This window comes from Canis lupus, chromosome 4, assembly GCF_011100685.1.
Source record: "Canis lupus familiaris isolate Mischka breed German Shepherd chromosome 4, alternate assembly UU_Cfam_GSD_1.0, whole genome shotgun sequence".
In the NCBI taxonomy this organism is placed as follows: Eukaryota; Metazoa; Chordata; class Mammalia; order Carnivora; family Canidae; genus Canis; species Canis lupus.
In genome coordinates, this window is record NC_049225.1 from 10110122 (window position 1) to 10135805 (window position 25684).

Consider the following 25684-nt stretch of genomic DNA (forward strand, 5'->3'; position numbering starts at 1 on the left):
GACTTAAAATTGTCACTTTCCAACAGGGAGAATGTCACTTTTTTACATTGCTTCAGCTGAGGCTTAAATGGGAAGTAGCAGGATGTATGATGTGGGGAATGAGGTACTATCTCCCCACTTTTTAGAAGTGACCTAATAAAATCTTTCCCAGAAGGAATATGCCTGCTCATAAATCAATGGAGTCAACTTTCAACCTATACCCTGCATTCTAGATTTTAGACACCAATGAGAGGCTAACAAAAGTCGCCTGTTAACTCGGGGGGGGTGGGGGGGTGGGGGGGTGGGGGGGGGGGTGGGGGGGGGTGGGGGGGGGGTGGGGGGGGGTGGGGGGGGGGTGGGGGGGGGTGGGAGGGCGGGGTGGCCCCACGCTGCCCTTCCTCTAAGACGTTGGGATTTAAAGGATGGCATGCTTCCTGCTCACTTCCTGCTCATCGGGGCATATAAAGCACCGTCTCATTCCACACTTTCTATTATCTGTACCTCCTCTCAGATGTCCTACACTCCCTGCCTGCCAGGGCCCCAAGTACGGTGAGGTAAGCCAGGCACTCTCCTGGAGTCAAAACTTCAATGGAGGCCTGAAAATGTCTCAGTTAGTCAAGATCAGTAATATCTAAATGCAAAAAATCTTTAAAAAATCGGTAAACTAGGCCAGCTGCTGACTGCCTAGTTCTGTAAATAAGGCTCTCAAGGGTGGGATTAAGGTGAGAAGACAGGCAGGATCGCGCAAGTGAAAAGGTGCTTTTGAAATTTTGATATGTGGCTTGTCATGGCTTTTTTTAATATTAATTTTGATTTTTTGAAATTATTTTTGACTTTAAAAAACATTGCATCAAAATATTTATCTTGATTATGGAGGTGTGGGTTTTTTTTTTTTTTTTTTTTTTTTTTTTTTTTTTTCCGAATCCATGAATTTTGGAATTGAGGCTCGTGTCTCTCCCTAGCCGTACCCTAGCACTGGCCCTGAAAATTAGGGGTCAACGAAAATCTATCCACCTTGTTCAAGCACGACTCTTACAGGCAAGAGAATCAGGCCGCTCCGCTCCGCTCCGCTCCCCGCTCCCCAGCGCCGAGGTCCCGCGCCACGAAGCCCCCCGCGGCCCGGCGGGTTTTCAGATGTCCCCCTCGGCTTTCCTCGCACGTGCGCTAAGATACTGCAGTGGCCTTGGACCGGGTTCTCATCCGAGCAGCCCGAGCGCCTCGACGGTGCTGTGAGGAAATGATCGCTCGCTCTCCCGCTGCAAGCTAGCCGGTGTGGCCGCTCACCAACCACCTCCTCCGCCGCGGGGCTGAGCCGCAGCGACGCCGTCTCCGACAGCGTCTGCCGCCCGCACGGGGACGCCCGGGGACGGGAGCGGCCCCAGCCGGGGTCGCCCGGGCCGCGGACCCGCCCCAAGCCCGGATCAGCTCGCCGTCCGGCCGCCACATCCTTTCACCGGCCATCGTGTGCTCTCGCCTGCGCGCCCCGCCGAGTCGTCCGGCGTGAGAAAGGGCTCGCGCCGCGTCCGGCTTTTCGCCGGACGGGACCGAAAAGCGCGAAAAAGCTCCCCGCACGACAGTGCGCAGGCGCAGCGGCGCCCAGGGCTTTCCGCAGCGCGGTCCTCGGGGGCGCTGGCTGCGCGCCGGGCGCTCGGCAGCCCGGTGGGGGGCGCTGCGGCGCAGGCGGCCGAGGAGGGAGGGGGCTCCTTGGAGGGGTGGTGCCGGGCGCGGGTCGCCGCCCTGCAGGGCGGGGACCGGTGCGGGCGGAGGGCCGCGGCTGGGACCGGTATGGGGCGGGCGCGGCCCGGGGCGTGCGCAGGGTCCGCGGGCCCGACGAGGCGGGTGACGGCGGGTGACAGCGGGCGGGGCGGCGGGCGGCGCCGCGTTCTCGCCGTCTGCGCGGCCGGGCCCGGAGGGTCGTCGGACTCGGTGCGCGCGGGGCCGGGCGGGCGGAGGCGCCATGCACCGCCCCCCTGCCGGGCCGCTGCGGCTGCTCCTGTGGCGAAGCGCGGCCGCCAGCACGTGGACCCTGGGCGCCCGCGGCCCGGGGCCCCGGCCTCAGCGGACGGGCCTGTGGCCGCTGCGGCCTTGGGGCGCGGGGCCGGGGCTCGCCGGGGCCGCCGGGGCCGCGCGAGGCCCGCGCCGCTGCACTAGCGGCGGCCCGGCCGGGGGTCCCCGCGCGGCGGGCGGGGGATCGGGCCTCGCGCGGCTCCTGGCGCTGTGCGCGCGGCTCCCCGGCGGCTGCAGGTGCGCGGCGCTCCCCGGGCCCGGCGCTCCCCGGCTCCCGTGCGCTGGGCTTCGGGGCGGCCCCGCGGCCGCCGCCCGCGTCGGGGGCAGGGCCTGGCCGCGCGGGCCGGGGGTGCCTGCGGCCGCCGCGGCTCCCGGAGACGACTCGCAGCTGCGCCCCGCGGCGGCCGGGCGCTCGGAGGCCCAGAAGCTCTTGGGGCTGGCGTACCCGGAGCGCGGGAGGCTGGCAGGTAGGGCTCGCCCCGTCCTCCCCCTCGGCGGTCAGCGCACCTCACACCCCGCGCGGCCCTGGGACACGCGCCTGGGCCACTTCTAACCCCGTGAAGAGGGGCAGGGCAGGCCGGCGTTTACGTGGGGATCTTGAGCCGGTGCTGAACGAGGGGTGCGCACCCTCGGTCGCATCGCCAGTGCCAGGCCTCAGGCTGGCCGAGAATCTGTCCTCGGCCGTGCTTTATGTTTGTCTTCTTGGCTTGACACACATTGCACAAGCGAGCAGCGGCGGCTCGTTATTGGAGTCTTCGGGTCCGTTCCGCTTCGCCATTGCCAGCGTTCTCAGAACGAGCGGGGTTCCCCCCACCCCTTACATTTTAAAATGTATTCTAGCCAAAAATATGTCTGGTTTTGTATTATGAAGTTATACTACTTTTTATGAACATTGTGTAATATGTTAGGCCAAATAAGTCAGAGAAAGACAAATACCACTGGATCTCACTCATATGTGGAGTTTAAGAAACAAAACAGGAGCGTAGGGGAAGGGAAGGAAAAAGATAAAAACAAAAGGAGGCAAACCGACAGGACACTCTTAACTGTAGAGAACAAGCAGAGTTGCTGGAGGGGAGGCAGGCGGGGGATGGGGTAACTGGGTGATGGCCATTAAGGAGGGCACTTGTTGGGATGAGCATTGGGTGTTATATGTAACTGATGACCCATTAAATTCCGTCCCTGAAACTAATAATGAACTATATGTTAACTGAATTTAATTAAAAATTTAAAAAACATTATTTGATTTAGGCAACCTTATTAAACAGTCAGCACTTTTTTTGTGAATTTATGTGAAGTAAAACAATGTAAACCTCTCCGTTTTGTTTCATGTGCCTTTTGCTTCCCTGAGTGGTAAGCAGGAAGTTACTAGCTCTTCAAGAAAACCAAACACTGGCATAGTAAGTGATCTGTGAACTCCAGAAGCTATGAGAAACTGTAGATCATAACCTAACTAAATCGTAATTGAGTAATTTTTTTAAAGGAATCAAAATGAATGTTTTTAGTAGGATTTTCTATAATTCCTCATTTTTTAACCATAATTGGGAAAATGTTATCACGCAAGGGCCTTTTAAGATCTAAAAGATCCCAGGACCCAGGGATCACCACCTGAGCCAAAGGCAGACACTCAACCACTGAGCCACCCAGGTGTCCCTCCATTTCTTTAATAAATATTTATTGAGCCTCCTCAATGTCATGGGGTTACATGGGGGGTGGGGGTGGCAGAAAGAAACATGATTTCTGTTCCTGTCAGGACTTCCAGCTTAGTGGGGAAGAAACAAATGAAAGTCATATGACTAGAGAGAAAACTGCAACCATGATGAGGGCATGGGAAGAGGGTCAGATGCAGCCCTTGAAACAGGTGAGAATTCCACATGCTTTGCTGCAAATCCATTGCTTTAAAAAGGATTTTCCTAGAGAGTCATTTGTGATGTAGGGCAGATGGGTGCTGTGGAGGAAGGCAGGTGGAGTAGGAATGGCTTACTTCTCACTGTTGAAGCTTAGGGGAATTCTTGCTATCACTTAAGTATAAAGAGAATTTATTTCATTGCTCAGTTGGTCCTATGCAGATTTTGATGGAAATAAGATCTTTTACTCTATTAAGAGAAATTTTTGAGACTAGAAGGTCTCGCTGGACGGTGAACTGCTTGAGACAGGTGCTGTTTCTGATTCTGCCTAGTTCTTAGCATGTGTGCAGCACAGGGCAGGGGCTCAAGAGCGCCTGAGATGAAGGAATTAAGTAATGGTCCCACCAGGCCCAACTTTAGTGACTCTGAGCACTGCAAGGTGTGTCTGTCATTCCCATATGCAATTTGAGTGCAAGGAAAGCCAGTTTTGTTTTATTTCTGAAATACCAGGTGCTGAGAAGTTTTTTTTAGATAAACCTCTCACACTGTGGGCCAGAGTACTTTCCATTTTAGGCTTTGCTGGTGCCCACATGTGCTCAGCACTGTGGATAGTCCAGCCTGGCATCTCTCATAACCATCATCCCTGTACCTTCTTTCCGTTCCCACATGTCTTGCCATGCTAGTATGTTGAGACAGCTTTAAATAAAGCAAGAACTGTACCTCCCTTTATTTTAAGAAGAGTGATTTTGATCTGCCTCATTGAATGATTGTGAGCATATATATGACCTGAGAAAATAAGTCCAAGGTTGGTACACTAATTTTTTTTAAAGATTTATTTATTTATTTATTCGTGATAGACATAGAGAGAGAGAGAGAGACAGGCAGGCAGAGGGAGAAGCAGGCTCCATGCCCGGAACCCGACGCGGGACTCGATCCCGGGACTCCAGGATCGTGCCCTGGGCCAAAGGCAGGCACTAAACCACTGAGCCACCCAGGGATCCCCGGTACACTAATTTTTTTAAACAGATAATAAATACATATTGTATCTTATGAGGAAATCTGATGAAAAACACTTACTTAGGACATATGGTTTCCTTAAAAGTCATTATATATGATATATTGAAGCCAATCTGGGTGTTGGCATTTGTGAGATTAAAAGGAAGTGGGGTGTCATCATTAATTTGTAACTTACCATCATAAGAACAGCCTCAGATGTTGATACATCTCTTTGAAAGGGTGTGGATAAAGAGCTCTGTGTGTGTGTGTGTGTGTGTGTGTGTGTGTGTTAATCAAGAGGCCAAAAGAAACTGAATTGAAGAGAAGGAATTCCAGTGTTAATTTGCTAAACTTTAGGAAAATAAATGCAAAAATCTTTTTTTCAACGATTCAGCTCTACATTTGATTAACAGTATTTTCATCTGTCTTCAGCAATTTGTTGAATATGCCACCTGAAGTCTGTGACCAGAAAACTTTGATCTGAAGTAATTTATGTCAGAAACTTTAAAAAAGGTCTACCATTTGAAATGTTTCCAGATGTGTGGGGAGAACAGTTTTAGCATTATTCCCATTTTTCAGGGAATAGGCACTGCAGTCTTCTCACCTGCCCCATGCCTCTCCTCCCTGCGGCTCACTTAGTATAGGAATTTGCAGCCATCTTCCTATAGCTGTGGCCTACAAAGTTGTTCTCCAGTCTCTCTCTGTTAATTCTTCATCTTATCACCTTGGCCAGAAGAAGTCTTAAAAGTTACTGGAGCTCACTGAGGAGCCCCTGGTGGACTGCTGGGATAAGAAGTCATTTGTTCCAGCCCTTTGCTGCACCTGGCAGATAGAAGGGGACTGTGGAGGGCTCTAGCCATCCCACTGTATTAGGGTCAGAGAACACTGCATAAATTGATCTTGGAAGTGAGCTGTGGGTCATTGGGGTACTGTAAGGTTATAATGACCATGCCAGCCTGGAGGTGCCCACAGAGGCAGCTTGCCTTCCCTACACTTTGCAGGCAGGTTCCTGGTTAGATTGTGTAAGGTACACCCCTACCCCTCCACACACACAGTTCAGCTGAGGCCTCTGTGGAGAACTGGGGAGGGTGCCTCTCACTTAAAATATTGATAAGGGCTTGTGTGGTTTGAGATTAGGACAGTTCTTAGAACCTGATGCCCACCAGGAGCTTTTGCTAAATTAATATTTTATGAAGCGATCAGAAAGAATACAGTGATAAAACCAGTGAATACTGTAAGCAAAGAGAGGGTGAGAAGTGTTTAGAATGGCTGTTTCCTGGAGCCCAAATCAGGACAGAGGCTCTACTAAGGACTGTACTGCTGGCACTGAGGCTGAACCTTTGAAATTGAGACTGCTCCAGAAAACCGTGGATGTTTGTTCGCTCTGGAAATACCATATTTCAGAGAAAACATGAACATTCTGTAGCTGTGCTATGAAATGTGTTAGAATTCATTTAAGCAGAGAATGCATGCCATATTTTAAAAGAACTTGGGATGAAAAAAAGTAGAACTCATTATTATTTTTATGTTGATTACAGGTAAATTAATATTTTGGATCAAATCTGTTGCTAAAATTCATCTTCCCCACTCCCCCTTACCCTTTTAATGTGGCAGTTAGAAGATTTAAAAGTACATAGGTGTCTACTGAACAGGGAGTGCTGGAGTTAAGGGCAGGACTCCCACTATTGCAGATATGGCACAGATGCCTCAGTCTCCAGCACATGCTGACCGTCTGGAAGATCTTTATTCTACAGATTAGGTGTCCATCCACCTGAGCAGTTCTCTAAACTCTGCTAGCCTGCCAGCCCCTGATGTTTTCATCCCTTCCCCAGCCAGCTTAGATGCCAGGTTTCTTCACCTCTCCCTTTACCTTGAAATATTCTCACCTCCTTTGTGCCCTATAATACCCACCTGTGTCCTTGGAGGTATCTCCTAGGCACCTGAAAACTCAACATGTCCAAAAACCAAAGTACCCTTCTCCCCAAAGCTACCTTTTCTGCTCCGTCACTTCTCTCAGAGAGTGGGCTGCTGTGTCCTTTGTCAAAGCTGGAGACATTCTTGGTTCCTCGTAATGACAACAGTAATACCTAACTATTGTACTAGATACTGGGCCTTGTATCAGATGCCTTACTTATACATACTTAATTTACTTCTTATAATATTTTTGTAAAGGAAATATGACTTTTATTGCCATATTATAAAGAAACTGAGGCACAGAGAGGTTGAGTGACTCACTGGAAGTCAAACAGCTAGATGGCAGAGTGAGGTCCATTTTAAAACCTACCCTCTTAACATGCTCCCCCAATCCAGCCAATCCTCAGGTCCTAAGAGTCTAGTTCTTAAAAACATCTGCAGTCTTTGACACCTTCCTTGTCCTCTCCGCCCCTACCCTAATTCCCTCCAGTCCCTCTTGCGTGGAGCAGGGGAACAGACTATTCTAACCAGTCTCTGTAGTCATGATGGCCTCTAGTTCTCCCCTCTCACTCTGCAGCCAGAGTGGATCATTTAAAATGTACAGTTGACTATAGCACTACCTACCCTAAAGCCCTCTTAGCCTGCCATTCTGCTAATTCCCCATTTCAGTGTATAATATAGAACCCACTCTTTCCCCACTTTATTTCTCAATACTTCTTCCTTTGCACCATGAGGTCCCTGTCCTAGCTCTGTCCTCTGACCATCAGGCAGGTACAGCTAACCCCAGGGTCATTCCAGGATTAAAGATGAAGCACAAAAATGAGACCCCACCACTGTCTGAAGCATTTAATGGGCATTATCTCCTTCAATCCTCCCCAAACCCCTCTTACCCACCTTATTTCAAAGGAAACTCAAGCACAGAGAGGTGAGGGAGCTTGCCCAAGTTCACCCAGTTCATATAGTACAGAACTGCACTGAAAGAAAGACTTCCTCATTGTACTACACTACATTACAAGCAGAGAAAAGGACAGCAGCCTGGGGTTTGGGACAGGCCAGGAAGCAGAAAGGCTCCTGCCTGATGGTCAGAGGAATCATTAAAATATTGGCACCGTGTCTATTAGGTGGTGGGCATGCTTCTTCCACCTAACCCAAACCTGTTTTTTCATAAGCTAACTCTGCATTTTAGGGTTTTTTCCCTCCTTCTTTTGAAGACTATTTCTTTAACTTTTTGGATGCCATAATTCAGTAGAATGAAGATAACAAACCTGAAGATATCTGTCAAGAGATACATAACAGTGGCTGAGGTCCCATTAGCAAGGATAGGAACAAGCAAGAGGCTTAACCATGGAGAAAAGTTGGAGAAGGACTTCAGAAGGATTGTAGTATAGTCAGCATGTTGGGTTTAGGGAGGAATCTGAAATGACAGGGTGCAAGTCTAAATTATTCATTAATGTCTTAAGACAGTGATATGTAGTAAAACCTGCATTAACAAGAATCCATCTAACTGAAATCTAAAAAAAAAAAAAGCCTTTATTTTACTTTTGTCTACATTCAGTTTGTAGGAAAAGGACACAAATGGCAATAAAATAAATGGATGATATATATATATATATATATATCTATATATATATATATATATATAAAATATAAAAAAATATATATTTTTTAATTAAAAGGCAAAGGGGGATATCCTGGAATGAGTTTGGATTCAACTAAATTCCTTTTTATGATCATTATCATTACTGTGTAAGAACTAGTGTTCAGAATCAAAATCATAGGGCATTTCATTCACTAACTACAGATTCTAATCTGGAATAAAAACTTTAAATTAGAAGATTGGAGGAGAGAGGGAGAAATGGACCCTTCTAGCACCTTGCATACGTTATACTCTTGGAAGCATTTCCCAGAGTGAAAGAACAGCCTGGAGAGACTAGCAACTGGTGAAAGATGAAGCAGAAAGGTTTCTCAAGTTAATCCCTTGTTCCCCAGGACACCTTCCCCTGGAGCATGCCAAATCACCACAGTTGTGTTATGCTGAATGCCGGGTGAGATGTTCTGCATACCTGTGGGTTTCAGTCCCTCTGGGCCCTGTCATCAGGAGCATGGCATTTCAAAATAAGACCCCAGCTCTGACTCTTGGCCAGGTTCACGTTTTTTGGTTATATTGTGATATTGGGATTTTAAACCAGACACAGGAACTTTGTGGCTCTGTGCAAGGAGTTGTTTCTGTTTGGATTTTCTGAGGTGCCAGATCTTAAAGTTCCTCTTTAGGCTACTGAGTAACTTTGGTCTTATACACTTTTGTGCCTTCTTTACCAAAGTTCAATTTATTTGTTCATTCATTCGACAAATGTTTATTGAACTTTTACTATGTGTCTCTGGGGTGGGGATATAGCAGTGAACAAAGCAGACAAAAATCTTTATGTCCTGGGGCACCTGGCTAGCTCAGTCAGAAGAACATGTGACTCTTGATCTCAGGCTTGTAAGTTCAAGCCCCACCTTGGGTGTAGAGATTACTTAAAAATAAATTACTCTTTAAAAAAAAAATTTAATTTATTTATTTATTTAACAGAGAGAGAGAGAGAGAGTAAGCACACACACAAGCAAGAGAGCGTGGTAGACAGAGGGAGTGAGAAAAGCAGGCTCTCCCCTCCCTGAGCAAAGAGCCCAACTTGGGGCTCGATCCCAGGACCCCAGGTTCATGACCTGAGCCAAAGGCAGACACTTAACTAACTGAGCCACCCAGGTGCCCCTAAAAATAAATTCTTAAAATCTTTTATGTCCTAATGGAAAAATAGACAATAAACAAGTGAAACATTTAGAATGCCAGAGGTGGGGGGTGCTAGGAGAAAAATGAAGAGGGAATGAGGCAGCCAGTATTGAGTATCTATAGTTTAAATAAGGTTGTGAGAAGGCCTCGAGAAAGGAAAAGAGTGATTATGTGAAATACTCCCTATTTAAAAGGCTCTCATTCTTCCTAGAGCTCTGCTCTATACTCTTTTTTTTTAATATAAAAATACTTTATTTGCTCTATACTTTTTTTAATATAAAAAATAATTTTAAAAAAGATTTATTTATTTATTCATGAGAGACACAGACTGAGAGAGAGGCAGAGACCCAGGCAGAGGGAGAAGCAGGCTCCTCACAGGGAGCCTGATGCAGGACTCGATCCCGGATCCTGGGATCACAACCCCGAGCTGAAAGCAGGCACCCAACCACTTAGCCACCCAGGTGTCCCTAAAAAATACTTTTTTAATTGAAGTATAGTTGATGTACAATGTTATATTAGTTTCAGGTGCATAATATATTGAATCATCAATTCTGTTACTCAGTGCTCACCACAATAAGTATAGTCACCATCTGTCACCAAACAGCATTTAGTACTTTATTACTGACTATATTCCCTATGCTGTACTTTTTATCTCTGTGACTTATTTATTTTATAACGGGAAGATTGTACCTCTTAATCTCCTTTATCTAATTCTCAATATTTCCTCCCACTTTGCCTCTGGCAACTACCAGTTTATTCTCTATATTTAAGAGTCTAAGATTTTTTGTTTGTTCCATTGTTTTATTTTTTATATTCCACATATAAGTGAAATCACATGATTTCACATGATTTTTATATTCCACATAAAAGTGAAATCACTTTTCCCACAGCTTCACTTTCTTTGATTTATCTTGCTTAGCATAATAGCCTCTAGGTCCATCCATCTTATAGCAAATAGAAAGCTCTCATTCTTTTTTATGGCTTAAGTAATAGTCCACTGTGTGTGTACCACATTATCCATTCATCTATGGGTGGATACTTGAGTTGTTTTCATATTTTACTATTGTAAGTAATACAATCTACACTCTTTTTATTAAGGTTACATAAAACTAATACCTTTAACTGCAGTATTAGTATTAGGTAAAACACAAAGAGAAGTACCTATTGTTAGGAGAGTGTGAGAGCTCCCATCTCCCAGGGCTCAGTCCACATAGTATTCATCTAGGAGCCTTCTTATTGAATCTGTAATGGTGGCACTAGCTGGGTTCCTAATAGAATCAAACTCAAAAGGTATGTAGTGGTATGTACAGTGCCCCCAATCACCCCAATCTTTTTTTTCTAAGATTTTATTTATTTAATTTAAGGAAAGAGAGAGAATAGAGGGAAAAGCAGAGGGAGGGGGACAAGCAGACTCCCCACCAAGTGCAGAGCCCGACGCAGGGCTTGATCTTACCATCCTGAGATCATGACCTGAGCCAAAACCAAGAGTTGGATGCTTAAGCCACTCCCCAACCCCAGTCTTAAAAAGGAACTACTGTTACTTGTTTCTTATTATTTTCCGGGAGATGTTTTGTATGTATATGAACTTAAAAGCCAACAAGCAAATGTTAACACTTGTGTCCTGGGCTGTTTTCACTAACAGTGTATCTTGGTGACCTCAATACCTGGAAAATTGCTTCATTCTTCTTAATGACTGTGTAATACTCATAAAATAAATGTTCCTTAATTGATTTAACTTGTTCTCCATTGGCAGTTGTTTGCATGCTTTGAGTCTTTTGCTGATACAAGTAATGCTGTAGTGAACATCCTCAGACGTGCCTGTTTTGCATACATATATGGGAGTATATGTATAAGTTAAAATCTTAGAGGTAGAATTATTGTATCAAAGGGAATACACATTCATATTTTAACCAATATGATCACATTACTCTCCATTGCAGTCGCACCACTTTTGCACACCCACTAACAGTATAAATGCTTCTTTTCCCACAGCTTCACCAACATGGTGTGCTATTGAACTCTTTGATCCTTGCCAATCTGATATATGAAAACTGGTTTATCTTTGTAGTGAAAATTGCATTCCTCTTGCTATGAATGCACTTACTTACCTGGGGTATGTGTTGTTCCTAATTGGATTTTCTCAATATTTTCCTTTTTGATAAGACTCTGTCTCCCTGTTTTTTAGATGTGTGAACAATTATGTTATTATGTATTTCTATATCATGCTGGTATTCTGGTGCTTTATTCCCAAAGCAATAAGATTAAGAAGGAACATATCACATGTGTAATGGATGCCAGTAACAGTATACTATTTCAATACTTTAGATAACCTTTGGAAATAGTACACATAATCAAGAGCTTTACCTGCATTGTTTGATCTTCAAGCAAAGACACAGATGCCAGGGAATGACAATGTATAGCGTGAACGTTGGAAAAATGTCCTCTGAGCTGAACACCCAGATCAAGAGGCAGGAAGGGAGGCCAGAATGGATCTTCAGATTGTCATAGTTAACTCTTGGTTATTTCTGGCAAGGAAGATATAATCAGATCTGAGTAAAGTAAAAGTCATTCTGCCTGGATACTTGGGTAGGATCAGTCCCTCCCTACAGTCACCCTACTTCTTCTGTCCCTAGGACCCCCTGGGTTCTTGCCTTTAGTCAAGGGTCCAGGAGCATGAAAGGAAGGAAACTCCCAGCACCTGAGAGCAGCACCTGCTCTGAACAGCAGCTCAGGGAAATAAGCTTGGTAAAGTTGCCATCCTGCCCCTTGCTGAAGTGCTCACGGACCTGAAGCTGCTTGTGTTTTTCTAGCTGCAGTTGGGTTTCTGGCCATGTCCAGTGTCATCACCATGTCTGCTCCTTTCTTCCTGGGAAAGATCATCGATGTCATTTACACAAACCCCACTGTGGACTACGGCTCTAACCTGACACACCTCTGCCTGGTGCTCAGCGGCGTGTTCCTGTGTGGTGCTGCTGCCAACGCAGTTCGCATCTACCTCATGCAGACTTCAGGTAAAAAGGCCCTCATTTTGAGAAAATGAGTGAAAATATCAGTGAGGGTGACAAAACATGAGAGACACCTAACTCTGGGAAACGAACAAAGGGTAGTGGAAAGGGAGGTGGATGGGAGGTTGGGGTGACTGGGTGATGGGCACTGAGGGGTCACTTGGCGGAATGAGCACTGGATGTTATGCTATATGTTGACAAATTGAACTCTAATTAAAAGAAAAAAATATATATCCCTCATTTTGCTCGAGCAAGGCATTCCAGAGGACTTGTAGTGGGGTCACATGGGGTTGTTCAGGTGTGAGCTTCATGTGCTCCAGGATGTCTGTTCCTCTTTTTCTACCCCTTGTTCAGCAGGGACAAAGCCCCAAGTGTGGCCAGATGGGCCCATGAGTTGTTTTAGATCAAGCACTCTCTTCACAACTGTCTTTGTACATGAACTGAAGTGAGGGAAACAGCCTATCTTATGGAAGGTTTGAGAACGTGGTCCGTAGTCGGAGGGCTGGAGTTCTGAGCCTCCTCCAGGGACCTGTGGAAACCTTATCAGCTCTGTGTTTGTATTTCCCTTTCAGTAGGCAGTGGGGTGATGAGTTTTTACAGTATTTCCCTGATGAGGCCTGGTTGTTAACAGGTGGGCAACTACCACAATAATCACAGAGCCCAGGATGCCCGACTCTAAATCGCTGCTCATTATTTAGCTAATAAAATACTCTGCAGATAATTAACCAGTTCTTGCCATTTGAAAGATCAATACAAAAAAGCATTGCCAAGGAGGAACAAAATTAGCTTTTGAGAATTTAATGTAGTAAAGCTTATTTGTAAATAATACTTTTTAAACATCTCTCAGAGATATTGTATTTTATCACTGCATCCTGTTCTCCACATCAACAGTCTGTGTATGGTTACTAAGAGAAAATTAGCGCTTGTTACTGGTGCATGCATGTCAGTATGCCAGGGCTCAGGTGAGTCTGTTCCCATCAGATGGATGCAGGATGCCAGACATGCCTCAGAGGGTGCAGTGCTCAGAAGAGGTTGATGACCTCTGGCCAACCTGGTGCCCATTAGGTGGCTACACCCAAGCTGATACCATTCCTGTTTGCTTTTGCAGGTCAGCGTATTGTGAATAGGTTGAGAACTTCATTATTCTCCTCTGTTCTGAGGCAAGAGGTTGCTTTCTTTGACAAGACTCGCACAGGAGAATTGATTAACCGCCTCTCGTCAGACACCGCACTGCTAGGGCGTTCAGTGACGGAAAACCTCTCGGATGGGCTCAGGGCTGGGGCCCAGGCTTCTGTTGGCATTGGCATGATGGTATGTTGGCCTGGCTTGTGCTGGTACCTTCTAGTTAGGGCTTTGGCCTGTGCCAGGCCTCTCAGTCATGAGATGAACTCAAGTTGAGCTGTTCTTATCACCTTGTAAGCCAAAAGTGCTATCACAGTCTGCAGGGACATGGAGATGGCGTCTTCCTTTGGGACCTCCTGCAACTTTTGTTTCTCCAGAATGACTTTCTGGAGAGTGGACAAGAGAGTGGACCATTTAGAAGAGATTACATGGTTGCCTGGATTTTCTAAGAATGTGTGAATGAATGTTGCAGAAAAGAGCAACAGGTGGAAGGAGCCCTTTGGGTTAGAGGAAAGATTGTAAGTTACATTCTCTCCTTGCCCGGCAAAAAGGCAGTGCCATCTTGACAAGACCAGAGGATCATTTCCTTTCCTCTTCTTGTAAGGAGGAGGATAAATGCCATCTTTCTATACACAGAAGTATATCTATATTCCATTGAAGTGAACTCTCTCTACCCCCACAGCCTCTTTCCTGCCTTAGCTGGGTGGCTAGAGCACTGTCATCTCTGCTTGCTTCACTTCTTCAAACCACGTTTTTCTCTTCAGACCTGTACTGCTGGCCAGTAGAAATGTAATGCAAGCCACATAGGTAATTTTTAATTTTCTAATAGCCATACTTTAAAAATCAAAAAGAAAGATGAGGTGAAAAAAAAACAAAAACAAAAAAAGAAAGATGAGGTGAGATGGTTTTTTTTTTTTTAAAGATTTTATTTATTTATTCATGAGAGACACAGAGAGGGAGGCAGAGACACAGGCAGAGGGAGAAGCAGGCTACCTGTGGGGAGCCTGATGCGGGACTCAATCCCGGGACTCCGGGATCATGCTCTGAGCCAAAGGCAGACGCTCAACTCCTGAGCTACCCAGGGGAGGTGAGATTATTTTAATAATACATTTTACTTAACCCAATATAAACAAAGTATCATCAGTTCAACATGTTATTTACATAAAAATTATTAATCTGATAGTTAATATGATTTTTTTCATATTAAGATTTCAAAATCCAATGTGCCTTTTATATTTAATGGAACATCTCAATCCAGATTGGAAATATTTCATCTACATTTAGATTTATAAACTTTGCCACTGAAAAAATAGATTTACATACCAGATTTTCCAGACATCTAAAACTTAACCAATAACTAAATAGAATATTCGTTTTTAAGTTTAAATTTTAATTAAAACTAAACAAATTTAAGAATTTAGTTTCTCAGTTACACTAGCTACATTTGATGTGCTCAGTAGCTATGTGACCATTATCATTTTAAGCAGTGCAATTCCAGATCCCTAGAATGAGGACTGTAATTAATCCCATATCCCAAGTGGAATAGCTTGGGCTTATGTCCTCTTTGCTTTCCACGTAGCACTCAATCCGGAGCAGAAGGACGTGTGCCAGACCGAGCTGGTAAGATCTGATTATGAAATGGAAAACTGCTTTTGTTTTCCCAGCCAAGAGAGAAGCCAAACTCTGGAAGAAGACCCACCCTGCACTAAAGCACCATTTCTAATATTTCTAAATATTGATCATTCTGGGGCTCAGGATGAGTTTGGAACCTCTTTTTGTAACAGTTTCAGACAGTTCAGTATAAGTCTCATAGCTAATCAGAAGGAGCCTTAGTTCGCTCAGGCTGCCATAACAAAGTATTAAAGAGTGGAGACTTAACCAACAGAGATTTATTTCTTACAGTTAAAGAGGTTGGAGTCCAAGGTCAAGGTGCTGGCAAAGTTGGTTCATTGTGAGGCCTCTTCTCTTGCCTTGTAGGTGGCTGCCATCTTGACATATGCTCACATGGCCTTTCCCCAGTGCTTGTGTGAAGAATGCAGGTTCTTTGGTGTCTCTTCTTTTAAGGACACTGATCCTATCAAGGCCCCACCATATGACCTCATTTCACCGTAATTACTTCCTTAGAGACCCCATCTCTAAATACAGCCAGACTGGATGGAGTTAAGGCTTCAGCATGTGAATTTGGGGGGACAGACATTCAGCCCATACAGGGCTTTATGATGTGGCATCACCTGGTCTTTAGCCCTGGAAGAACAAAAAGTATTCTTTGTTTCTCACAAACTCCCTGGACCTGATTTATGATTAGCCTGCTAATAAGAACCTAATAATGTCTATACCATACTGCAAGTTTAGTAACTTAAGTCATGGGATCTTCCTTCTTAGGTTAAGATGTGTGTTCCTACTATTCTAACACTCCTTTTTGGTGACAAGATCCCTTCAGAAAGTTATTACTAAACATGGAATCAAAGCACACAGAGGTGGGTGGTTCTGAGACAGTCTACCCAGGAGTTCTGATGCACGTTTCTACCCTACCGCAGAGGACACCACATGCAGATGGTTTGCTTGAGCTCTGTTCTATTTGGGCACCAGAACCAGCAGGCCTACCCTAATTGAGTCACTGCCTCTGCATGTACCCTGCTGGACTGCATGACTTGTCTGCTCAAGGTGGATCATTGCATAAATTGAAAGTACCAAGCTCATTTCTGCTTCAGGGCCTTTGTGCACTTGCTTTTCCAAGACCCTTTTACATCTGAAATTGTCCTCTCTCTTACCCATTTTCTACCTAGGTCTCACCTTGGATAAAACTCCACATGGGTCAGGTATCTTTCAGGTGCCTGGAATAGCATGTGCTGTGTGTAGGCATTCAGTAACAAGCTGTTGAATAAGTAAATGAGTGAATGATTGGTTGATCCATCTATTACTGCACATTTCAGTCTGCAACTTTTCCTCAGTTTTTCAATAATCAGCTTTATGCTGATTATACTATTTTCTGTACAAATGAGATTTGACAGATTTAATAATTTGTTGAAGAGATGCTAGGGCCATTTAAAATCCAATCACTAGATTACAGGGTTGACAGGAAAACCCACTATGTTATTTCTATAGAAGTTGATTATTTCCTCTTTCAGTAACTCCAGTTGTTAGAAATTCCTTATGTTGAGTCCATGTCCATCCTGCTGAGACTTCATTCCTCTGAGCCATGGAAACAGCTCCAACTCTCTTTTCACTTGTTAGTTATGCCTCTCTACTGAGTCCTCTTTCATCTGTCATTTGATATGGGTGTCTTTGCCATCTTGATCATTTCAATGAGACACGTGGCCCTGGTTGTTCAGTGCCTTCAAGGGGATCCAGACTTGAATACGGAAGTCATGGTGTGGTCTGGTCAGTTTGGAGCAGCCTGGGCCTCCTTCCTTTACTCCTGGCCTGTCTTCCTCTGCTCTGTGGTCGAACAGGGTGGTCTGCTGTATGCAGCACTGTGTCAGCAACAGTACAGCACTGGAGGGTAAAAATCCTTCCATCCTTTCTTCAACAGCTCTGTCACATTACCCCTGTGTGGTATGCTGAGTTCTCATGGAGTTTTATGAAGATGTAGATGTCCAAAAAGTTCTACCAAACAGGATGTACAACTTTGAGACAGCACCTTCAAACTTGCCTACTAATTTATTTTTTTTTAAAGATTTTATTTATTTATTCATGAGAGACACAAGAGAGGAGAGGCAGAGACACAGGCAGAGGGAGAAGCAGGCTCTATGCAGGGAGCCCGACACAGGACTCAATCCCGGGTCTCCAGGATCATGCCCTGGGCTGAAGGCGGTGCCAAACCACTGAACCACCCGGGCTGCCGTTGCCTACTAATTTAAATACATACCCTGATAAGAGGTAACGAGAATATCTTGCTCTTCTGTGTAACAAACCCCTTTTGGCTTTTGTTTTTTACAGTTTTTTGTGTCACCGAATCTGGCCACTTTTGTTTTGAGTGTGGTGCCTCCAGTATCCATACTTGCTGTGATTTATGGACGTTACCTACGGAAACTAACCAAAGTCACACAGGATTCCCTAGCACAAGCCACTCAGGTAAAGGCCCCTCCCCTGTGTGGTCTCCACTAGAACAAGCTCAGAGCCAAGGACTTGCAGGCAGACCCTAAGAAATGGACTTGGGCTTTTCAAAAAAAGTACTTACTTTTCCTTAAGTTAGTCCTCAAGGTCTTAGAAGCCTAAGATGCTCTCTGCCTTCTAGACTAGATGACTACCCATACCTTGGTATAGATCTCACTTGGCTGAACACTGTATGAATTCCTTAGTTCTTTACCATCACTATTTCCTAGAAGATGAAAAAGCTAATTATATTTTAAAAATAGTTTCTGCATAACAATCTGTCCTTCATTAATTAATAAGTAAAGCTTTGCAATGCTATCCAATATCGTATTTTTTTTAAGATTTTATTTATTTATTTGAGACAGAGAGAGAGAGAACACAAGTAGGGAGGAGGGTCAGAGGGAGAGGGAGAATCAAGTTCCCCACTGAGTGGGGGAGCCTGATGTGGGGCTCTGTCCCAGGACCCCAATATTTATAAGACCTGAGGGGAAGGCAGACGTTTCACTGACTGACCCACCCAGGAACCCCCAATATTGTATTTATTAAAAATTAAAAATAACTGTTGCATTTTCATGTTACAAAAACCATGCATGTTTGTAATTGAAAATTTGAAAATATAAAGAAAAAAATAACATATATAACCCTGTCTCTCAGAATGAATCTTATTAACATTTTAGAGTCCTTTTTAATCTATCTTTTTTCTCTGCATAAAAATATATTTCAGTGTCTGTTTCTTAGCCCTCCTGTTTGCCTTTTTCTCTACATATGTATGATGTGTGTATGTATAAATATTTGTTTCCAAAAATAGGATTGTTCATACACTATGCTTTGTAACCTATGTCTGATTTAGTCATGTATCATGCATGAGCAGCTTTCTGCTGATAGTGCCTTAAAAATGAGAGACCCATTTTAACTTGCCTGTAGAAATCTTGTAATGTGACATTCCTCCCCTTGAAACGTATTTATTATTCTCCTAGCTAGCTGAGGAACGTATTGGAAATATAAGAACTGTTCGAGCTTTTGGGAAAGAAATGACTGAAATAGAGAAATACACCAGCAAAGTGGACTGTGTGATGCACTTAGCAAGGAAAGAGGCATTTGCTCGGGCTGGCTTCTTTGGAGCAGTGAGTAGATGATTTTGAAAAGTGCAAAGGATGGATGTTATGACTGAAAGACATTTGTATTCTGTGACTTTGCCATAAGTAGAAAATAATTCTATTCCACTTCAAGACTAGGCGTGAGCATTCATAAACTGTTTCTGTGAAAGAAGAGAAAAACTGCTACATGTAACAAAAAACAGTGGGTGGTAAGACCGAAACAGTGTGGGATCAGACAGCTTCCTGGTGTGGCCCAGACCACCTGTATCCACTTCACCTGGGAACTGGCTGGACACTCCAGACCTACGAATCAGAACCTCTGGGCTGGGGGCCAGCAATCTGTTTTAACAGGCCTCCGGGTCATTCTGATGCAGGCAGTGTGAGACCCACAGAGTATTAACCAAAATAACTTCAGTGTATTTCAAGAAAGAAGTATGACAAAATTGATCACATTGGTCACAACTCAAATACAACACAATTAGATAATCACCCTGAAGGGAAATCCATAGCATGTTCAAGTTGGAAAGAACTTCAGGTGATTCAATAATTATCATGATTTAGGGACACAGAGGCCCAGATAAGGCAGCACTGACCAGGGACCACACACCTAACGTCACTCAAGGCAGTTCAGAGAGATAGGATTCCATCTTCTTATCCAGCTTTGCTGGGGGTGTCAAATTAGAATATATAAACACATACATTAGCTATGTATTCGTCTTCTCCTTAGAGAGGGAGTTCTTAATATTGTTTTTTCCTTTGCAAACTGAATTGATTGAATAAAATAGGAATCTGGTGGGTGACTCAGCTTCTAGGTTTTCATGTTGATGAGATTATTTCCTTCAATACTGCACTATGTCAGAAGTATTTTTGTATTTGAAATTCAGATAAAAACTTACTATTTTGGAAAAATCTTGTTGTGATAGTTAAATGCAAAAAAGGAAATTATAGGCCATGCTAATCCTTCTAGCGTTTAGGTCTCTGGTTCCCACCTGACATCTCTGTTTTCTTCATCTGACAGACAGGGCTCTCCGGGAACCTGATCGTGCTTTCTGTCCTGTACAAAGGAGGGCTGCTGATGGGCAGCGCCCACATGACCGTGGGTGAACTCTCGTCCTTCCTAATGTATGCTTTCTGGGTTGGATTAAGCATTGGAGGTACATAATTTAAATAGGCTTGGGCGTTACAAATTAAAAATCAGGTTATTGTTTCTGAAATAAAAATTTAACTTTCCCATTACATCACCTCTCATCCATTAACTTCAATTGAAAAAACATTTCCTAGAATGTTAGTCCAACTTGACTTTGAAAGAAGAAATAAAGATATGAATGTGATCTTTCCATGAGGCGAGCAGTTCCTTAGCTAGGATATTGAGGATTTTTACAGGCCTCTGTGGCTCACTGAGCTCAGGGTCATACTGGAGCCATATTTTCCAACTTGCATGTTCAGACAGCGTGTTTGCTTTGGCCCTAGAATGTGAGGAGGAGGAAGGACAGTGACAAACAGGTGTGTACACAAAACCCACAGTCCTGTGGTAGTGGTTGTTTCACGACTGACAAATCACTAGGGAATAAAACTCCCTTTGTACAAAGTCAACCACATTCAAAACTGATGAATGGTCATAAAGTATAAATTAGAAAGTATATGGAACAGAGTTGTTTACTTTTATCAGGAATCTCTCAGAGTTCAGCTTTTTTTGTTCATTCCTGGCTAAAGGGAAGCAAGGTCTATGGAGACAAAGCTGTGTGAAATCTGTGAAGTTTTCTTTTCTGTACTTCTCCTACATGCCCAGCCAAAAAGGGGCAAGTGATTTCCTGCTTTTAGTTTCCTTTCTTTGAAAACTGAGATGGAAAGATTAGATAAATAAATAGGTTGAGATTTGATGAATGCAACTCTGGTATCCCGCAGTGTCACCTCAACCCGAGATTTTTATTGTCGGTGTTTAAAGGTAGAATCTTTTCCTTAAACATCTGCAGGCAAGTGAGGATATTTTCTAGACTGAGATTTCCAGAGATCCTGTTAAAATAGCCTGTTAGTTCTGCTGGCTGCTTTTGAAGAAGAACCTGCTTAAGACGGTTCAGGGTGCTGAGTGACTTGAGAAGTGAGTCGGTCTGGGAGGACCTGGTGATGTGCTGTTGCTTTTCTCTCCACCCCTGGGTTGAGCCTGCTGGGCTGCAGGGTCTCACGCCTGGGCGGTCATGGTCCTTCAAGACTTCTGGCCTGCCGCAGAGTAGATTTGCCTGCCCCACGTCCCTTCCCTGTGGCCTCTCTGCCCACATTCCATGCTTGACCACAATCAGCTTTCCTCCCCGGCCTTCCCTAATCTTATGTTTTCTGCCACAAGTTGAATTGATCTTTCTTAGTCTTTCTGCTTCTCCTGCCTGCTTTTCTCCAAACTATTTGACCTGATAGAAGCCATCTCTGTTTTGGTGTGCTCACTGCCTTACTTTTTGTCCTGACAATTCACAACTGTGTCTTGCACAGAAATAGTTTGGAAACACAGTTCTGTCTACTGGGAGTCCATTACTTCTCTCATTTACGGAAGCTGCCTTTGAGGCTTTGTGCTCAAGGTTTGAGGATAACTTGGCTTTCTGAGCTGCAGGCTATCCCACAACTCTGGTCACTGTCTTGTATGATACCTGCCACTTGGTGATGGAGGGAGGAGAAAAGGTATAGGTAGATGTATAGAGATCTATTACCACACAATTTCCTCACATTTACAACCCACATAACTACATAAGACTATAGGAACTTGATTCAAGAAATTGAGTCGATTTTTAATGTTTTTGTGAAGCTAACTCTTCAAAATAATGAATCTGCTAGCAAGAAATTCTATTTTATTTGTTAAATAAATAAGAATTTTCCAATGTTGTTTTCTGCTTAGAATTTCATAGTGAAAAATAAAAACAAATTCTACTTACGTTCTTTGCTGAGAGAGCATTAGAATTACTGTTTGAAGAAAAGTATGCCTATTTGTTTTGTTCAGAGAATGCACTTACATCTTCCTGCTGAACCCCAATCTCTTGTTTCTTACTTATTTTTATTGAGTTGAAATTCACATAACATAAAATTAACCATTTTAAAGTTTACAATTCAATGGTATTTTGTACATTCACAGTGTTGTATAACCACTACCTCACCTTAGTTCCAAAATATTTTTGTCACCTCAAAAGAAAATCCCATAGTCATTAAGGATCTGTCTCCATATCCCTCCCTCCCTCAGCCCCTGGCACCACAGCTTGCTTTGTGTCTACATGTATTTACTTTAGTCCATATAAATGGAATCATATAATATGTGGCCTGGTATGTTTGGCTTCTTTGACTTAGCCTGATGTTTGCAGAGTTTACCCACACTGTAGCATAGGTTGGTACTTTATTACTTTCTCTGACTGAATACTACTACGTTGTATGGATAGACCACATGTTGTTTATCCAGGGCCATTTTGTTTTGTTTCTATTTTCCAGAGTCTAAACTATGTTGAACTATTTCCGACTCCTTCCTGCCTTCCTTTTTTTAATTAATAGAATTTTTTTCGATAAATTCTACACTTGATCTTAGCCAAAAAGCCGAGAAGCGATTCGATAAATTCTAGATTGAGGAGAAAAGTATAGAGTTCCCACATATTCCCTGCTTCTACGCAAGCACAGCCTCCCTCACTATCAACATCTCCCACCACAGTGATACGTTTGTTATGATTGATGAACCAACAGTGACATGTCATTATCACCCCAAGTCCATAATTTATATTATATTCACTGGTGTCGTATATTCTATTCGTGTGGACATGTATCTATCATTACAGTATCACACAGAATCCTTTCATTGCCCTAAAAATCCTCTGTGCTCTCCCTATTCCTTCCTTCCCCTTACATCTCACAACCACTGATCTTTTTACTGTCTCCATAGTTTTGCCTTTTCCAGGATGTCATATAGTTCAGATTGGCATCTTTCATTTAGTAAATAGCATTTAGGGTTCATGTCTTTTCAGGGCTTGATAGCTCATTTCTTTTTAGCACTAATATTTCATTGTCCGATGTACCACAGTTTATTTGTCCATCACATATTGCAGGACCTCTTGGTTATATCCAAGTTTTGGCAATTATAAATAAAGATGCTATACATATCCATGTGCAGGTTTTGGTGTGGACATAAACTTTCACCTTCTCTGGGTAAACGCAAAGGAAATGAGATTGCTGGATCGTACATATGGCAAGAGTATGTTTAGTGTAAGAAATTGCCTTCCAAAGGGGCTGTACCATTTTGCATTTCTGCCAGCAATGAATAAGGATTCCTGATGCTCCACATCCTCACCAGCTTTTTGTGTTGTCAGGATTTTGGAGTTTTGTCATTCTATTGGGTGTGCAGTGGTATCTCACTATTGTTTTATTTGCATTTCCCTGATGACATATGATGTGGACCTATGTATGCTTATTTGTCATCCTTAGTGAGGCCTTTATGTTCAGATCTTTTATCCATTTTTCAGCTGGGTTGTTTGTTTTCATATTGTTGAGTTTTAATGAGTTCTTCTTATATTGTGGTTATCTGTCCTGTATCAGGTATGTCTTTTACAAATATTTTCTCCCAATCTATGGATTGCCTTCTCATTCTTTTTGGAGAGCACAAGTTTTTAATTTTAATGAAGTCAAATATATCAGCTCTTTCTTACATGGATTATATGTTTGGTGGTGTATCTACAAAGTCATCACCAAACCCAAGGTCATTTAGGATTTCTCCTATAGTATCTTTTAAGAGTTTTATAGCTTTGTTTTTACATTTAAGTCTATGATCCATTTTGAGTAATTTTTGTGAAGGATGTGAGGTCTGTGTCTGGATTCTTTTTTTTTTTTTTTTTTTTTTGCATATGTATGAATGTCTAATCGTTCCAGCATCACTTGTTGAAAAAAGTATCCTTTCTTTATTGAATTGCCTTGGCTCACTTGTCAAAGATTAGTTGACTATATTTTTCTGGATCTTTTTCTGCCCAGTGCAATTTTAATTTAACCTGAAGAGTTTAAGCCACTGTATTTTGCCCAAATTTCCACAAATATATGTACAAAAATACCTTTAAAAGAATATGTGAATTGCATTTTTGCAGCATCCTTTCTCAGGGAAAGTGTTACAAGTATATAGTTGATATAGCCTAGTGTACTTGGAGTTTGTTTGCTTTAAAGTCATTAATTAATTCATAGTTCAAAGGTGACTTTAAAAAGAGATTGTTGTAATCTTTAACATTTCCAAATTCCTTTTCAGTTTTTAGTCTAGTAAAAGTTCTCTTTGTTGAGTGCCTGAAACGGGGGGTTTGATTTTGTGGATTGAATTTAAAATGAATATTGGGATGTTTTATATTCCTTTTAAGTAAGCATTATATTTTATTTATATGCTATGTTTTTCGACTAGGTAGATTTTCTCTATAACACTGTGGTTTTAATTCAGTGGTTGATTACTATTATGGCTATATGCATTTGTAAATTCCCAATCAAACATTTAATCTTTATTAGAAATCAGTGAAATTGGAGGAGGAGGAGTTGAGGGCAAACAAGGGTATGGGACAGAGAGAATGTTGAATATTCCCTCTGGTTTCCCAGGTTGTGCCTCAAATCCTTTTTTGAAAGTTAACAAATTTTATATTAAAAGCAAATTATTATTACTATTCACATAGAACAAGGAGTAGCAGTTGGTTGCTTCCTGGCATCAGTGATGGTTATGTTTGCTTCTTGTCCTTAGGTCTGAGCTCTTTCTACTCGGAGCTGATGAAAGGGCTGGGTGCTGGGGGACGCCTCTGGGAGCTCCTTGAGAGAGAGCCTGAGCTGCCTTTTAATGGTGGGTCTCCCATGGGTGTGTTCTTTGCTGGGATTAAACAAATGTGGCTTTGGACAGTTAGACCAACTTCCTGCTTTACCTGTGAAGGATAAGCGTGATATAGATGTCATCCCTGCTACACAGCAGAAAAGGGTAATCAGGGGTATGCAATGAGAGAGGAAGGATGGTGCCAGGCGCTGCTGCGGGGCAGAGGATGGCCCTGGAAGCATGGGGGCTGACCTTACAGTGTGCTGTCCCTGCAGGTGATTCATTACCACCAACAGCAGGAAGGAAACAAGTGCCCCCTGGGGGTGCAAATAGGAGGGGCTTTGGCGAGTCCACCAGATTCATCTTCTGGAGTGATTTTGATGTTGGGGTGGGGGGGTGGGGGGTGGGGGAAGACAGATCGCACAATATAAAAGCCTCTAAATTTCTGGGCTTTGGGGATTGGGCTCCCCAAAGGAATGCTGGTGTTAATTGACTAGAGCCATCTTTATCAATTCCTTTCTTGGAAGCTTGTACTCGGGAGAGCTGTGTGGCCTGGAGCAGTAACCACTCCTCCCTCACTGACTCCCAGGACATTGTTGCTTAGCCTCAGACCATGAGTGAAAGCCCAGTATTCTCTAGTGTGACAGGCTAGAGGAAATAAACCCAGCTGAAAGAGATTGAGCAACTTCTCTCAAGTCATTAGCAAGGCAGTACCAAGCTCTGAAGCTGTTGTGCAAGGCCCTTCCATTTACCATCATTCTCTCAAAATATTTAGAGTAGGTAAGATAAACCCTGGACCTAGGGAACTACAGAGGTAGTGGCACAGAGAGGAAAGGCAATTGGGTTTGAAACCAGACTGTTCCGCAGGTGGAAACTAGCTAAACTAACTCTACTACCTGTCAGCTTGGACAGTTGGTTGTCTCTGAGACAGTGTCCTGTCAGTAAAACTGGAGCAGTTATCTCTGCCTCTTCGAGATGAGAGAATGGATAAACACATATATATAGTGCCTTATACAGAGTGGGTGCAGACCAGGCTCAAGGTAAGCAATAGACAGAGGCTTCTTCCTGCC

General features: G+C 43.5%; 1 protein-coding gene and 1 long non-coding RNA gene across 3 annotated transcripts in view; one reads left to right on the forward strand and one right to left on the reverse strand.

The window, feature by feature from the left end:
* LOC102152610 overlaps positions 1-1405 on the reverse strand; it is a 39105-nt gene extending 37700 nt beyond the window's left edge. Inside the window, exon 1 of one of the 2 annotated variants that reach the window (XR_005357814.1) lies at positions 1016-1405. This is a non-coding gene — a long non-coding RNA (uncharacterized LOC102152610). Of the gene's footprint in view, positions 1-993 lie in introns of both variants that reach the window. The other variant, XR_005357812.1, reaches the window with a different exon arrangement.
* A 531-nt stretch (positions 1406-1936) lies between these two features.
* The window catches only part of ABCB10 (ATP binding cassette subfamily B member 10), a 35729-nt gene continuing 11981 nt past the window's right edge, over positions 1937-25684 (forward strand). Inside the window, exons 1-7 of the mRNA XM_038533766.1 lie at positions 1937-2453; positions 12321-12521; positions 13624-13826; positions 17577-17711; positions 18710-18856; positions 19848-19983; positions 24552-24647. Coding sequence (XP_038389694.1) covers positions 1937-2453; positions 12321-12521; positions 13624-13826; positions 17577-17711; positions 18710-18856; positions 19848-19983; positions 24552-24647 — 1435 coding nt within the window. The remainder of the gene's footprint in view (positions 2454-12320; positions 12522-13623; positions 13827-17576; positions 17712-18709; positions 18857-19847; positions 19984-24551; positions 24648-25684) is intronic.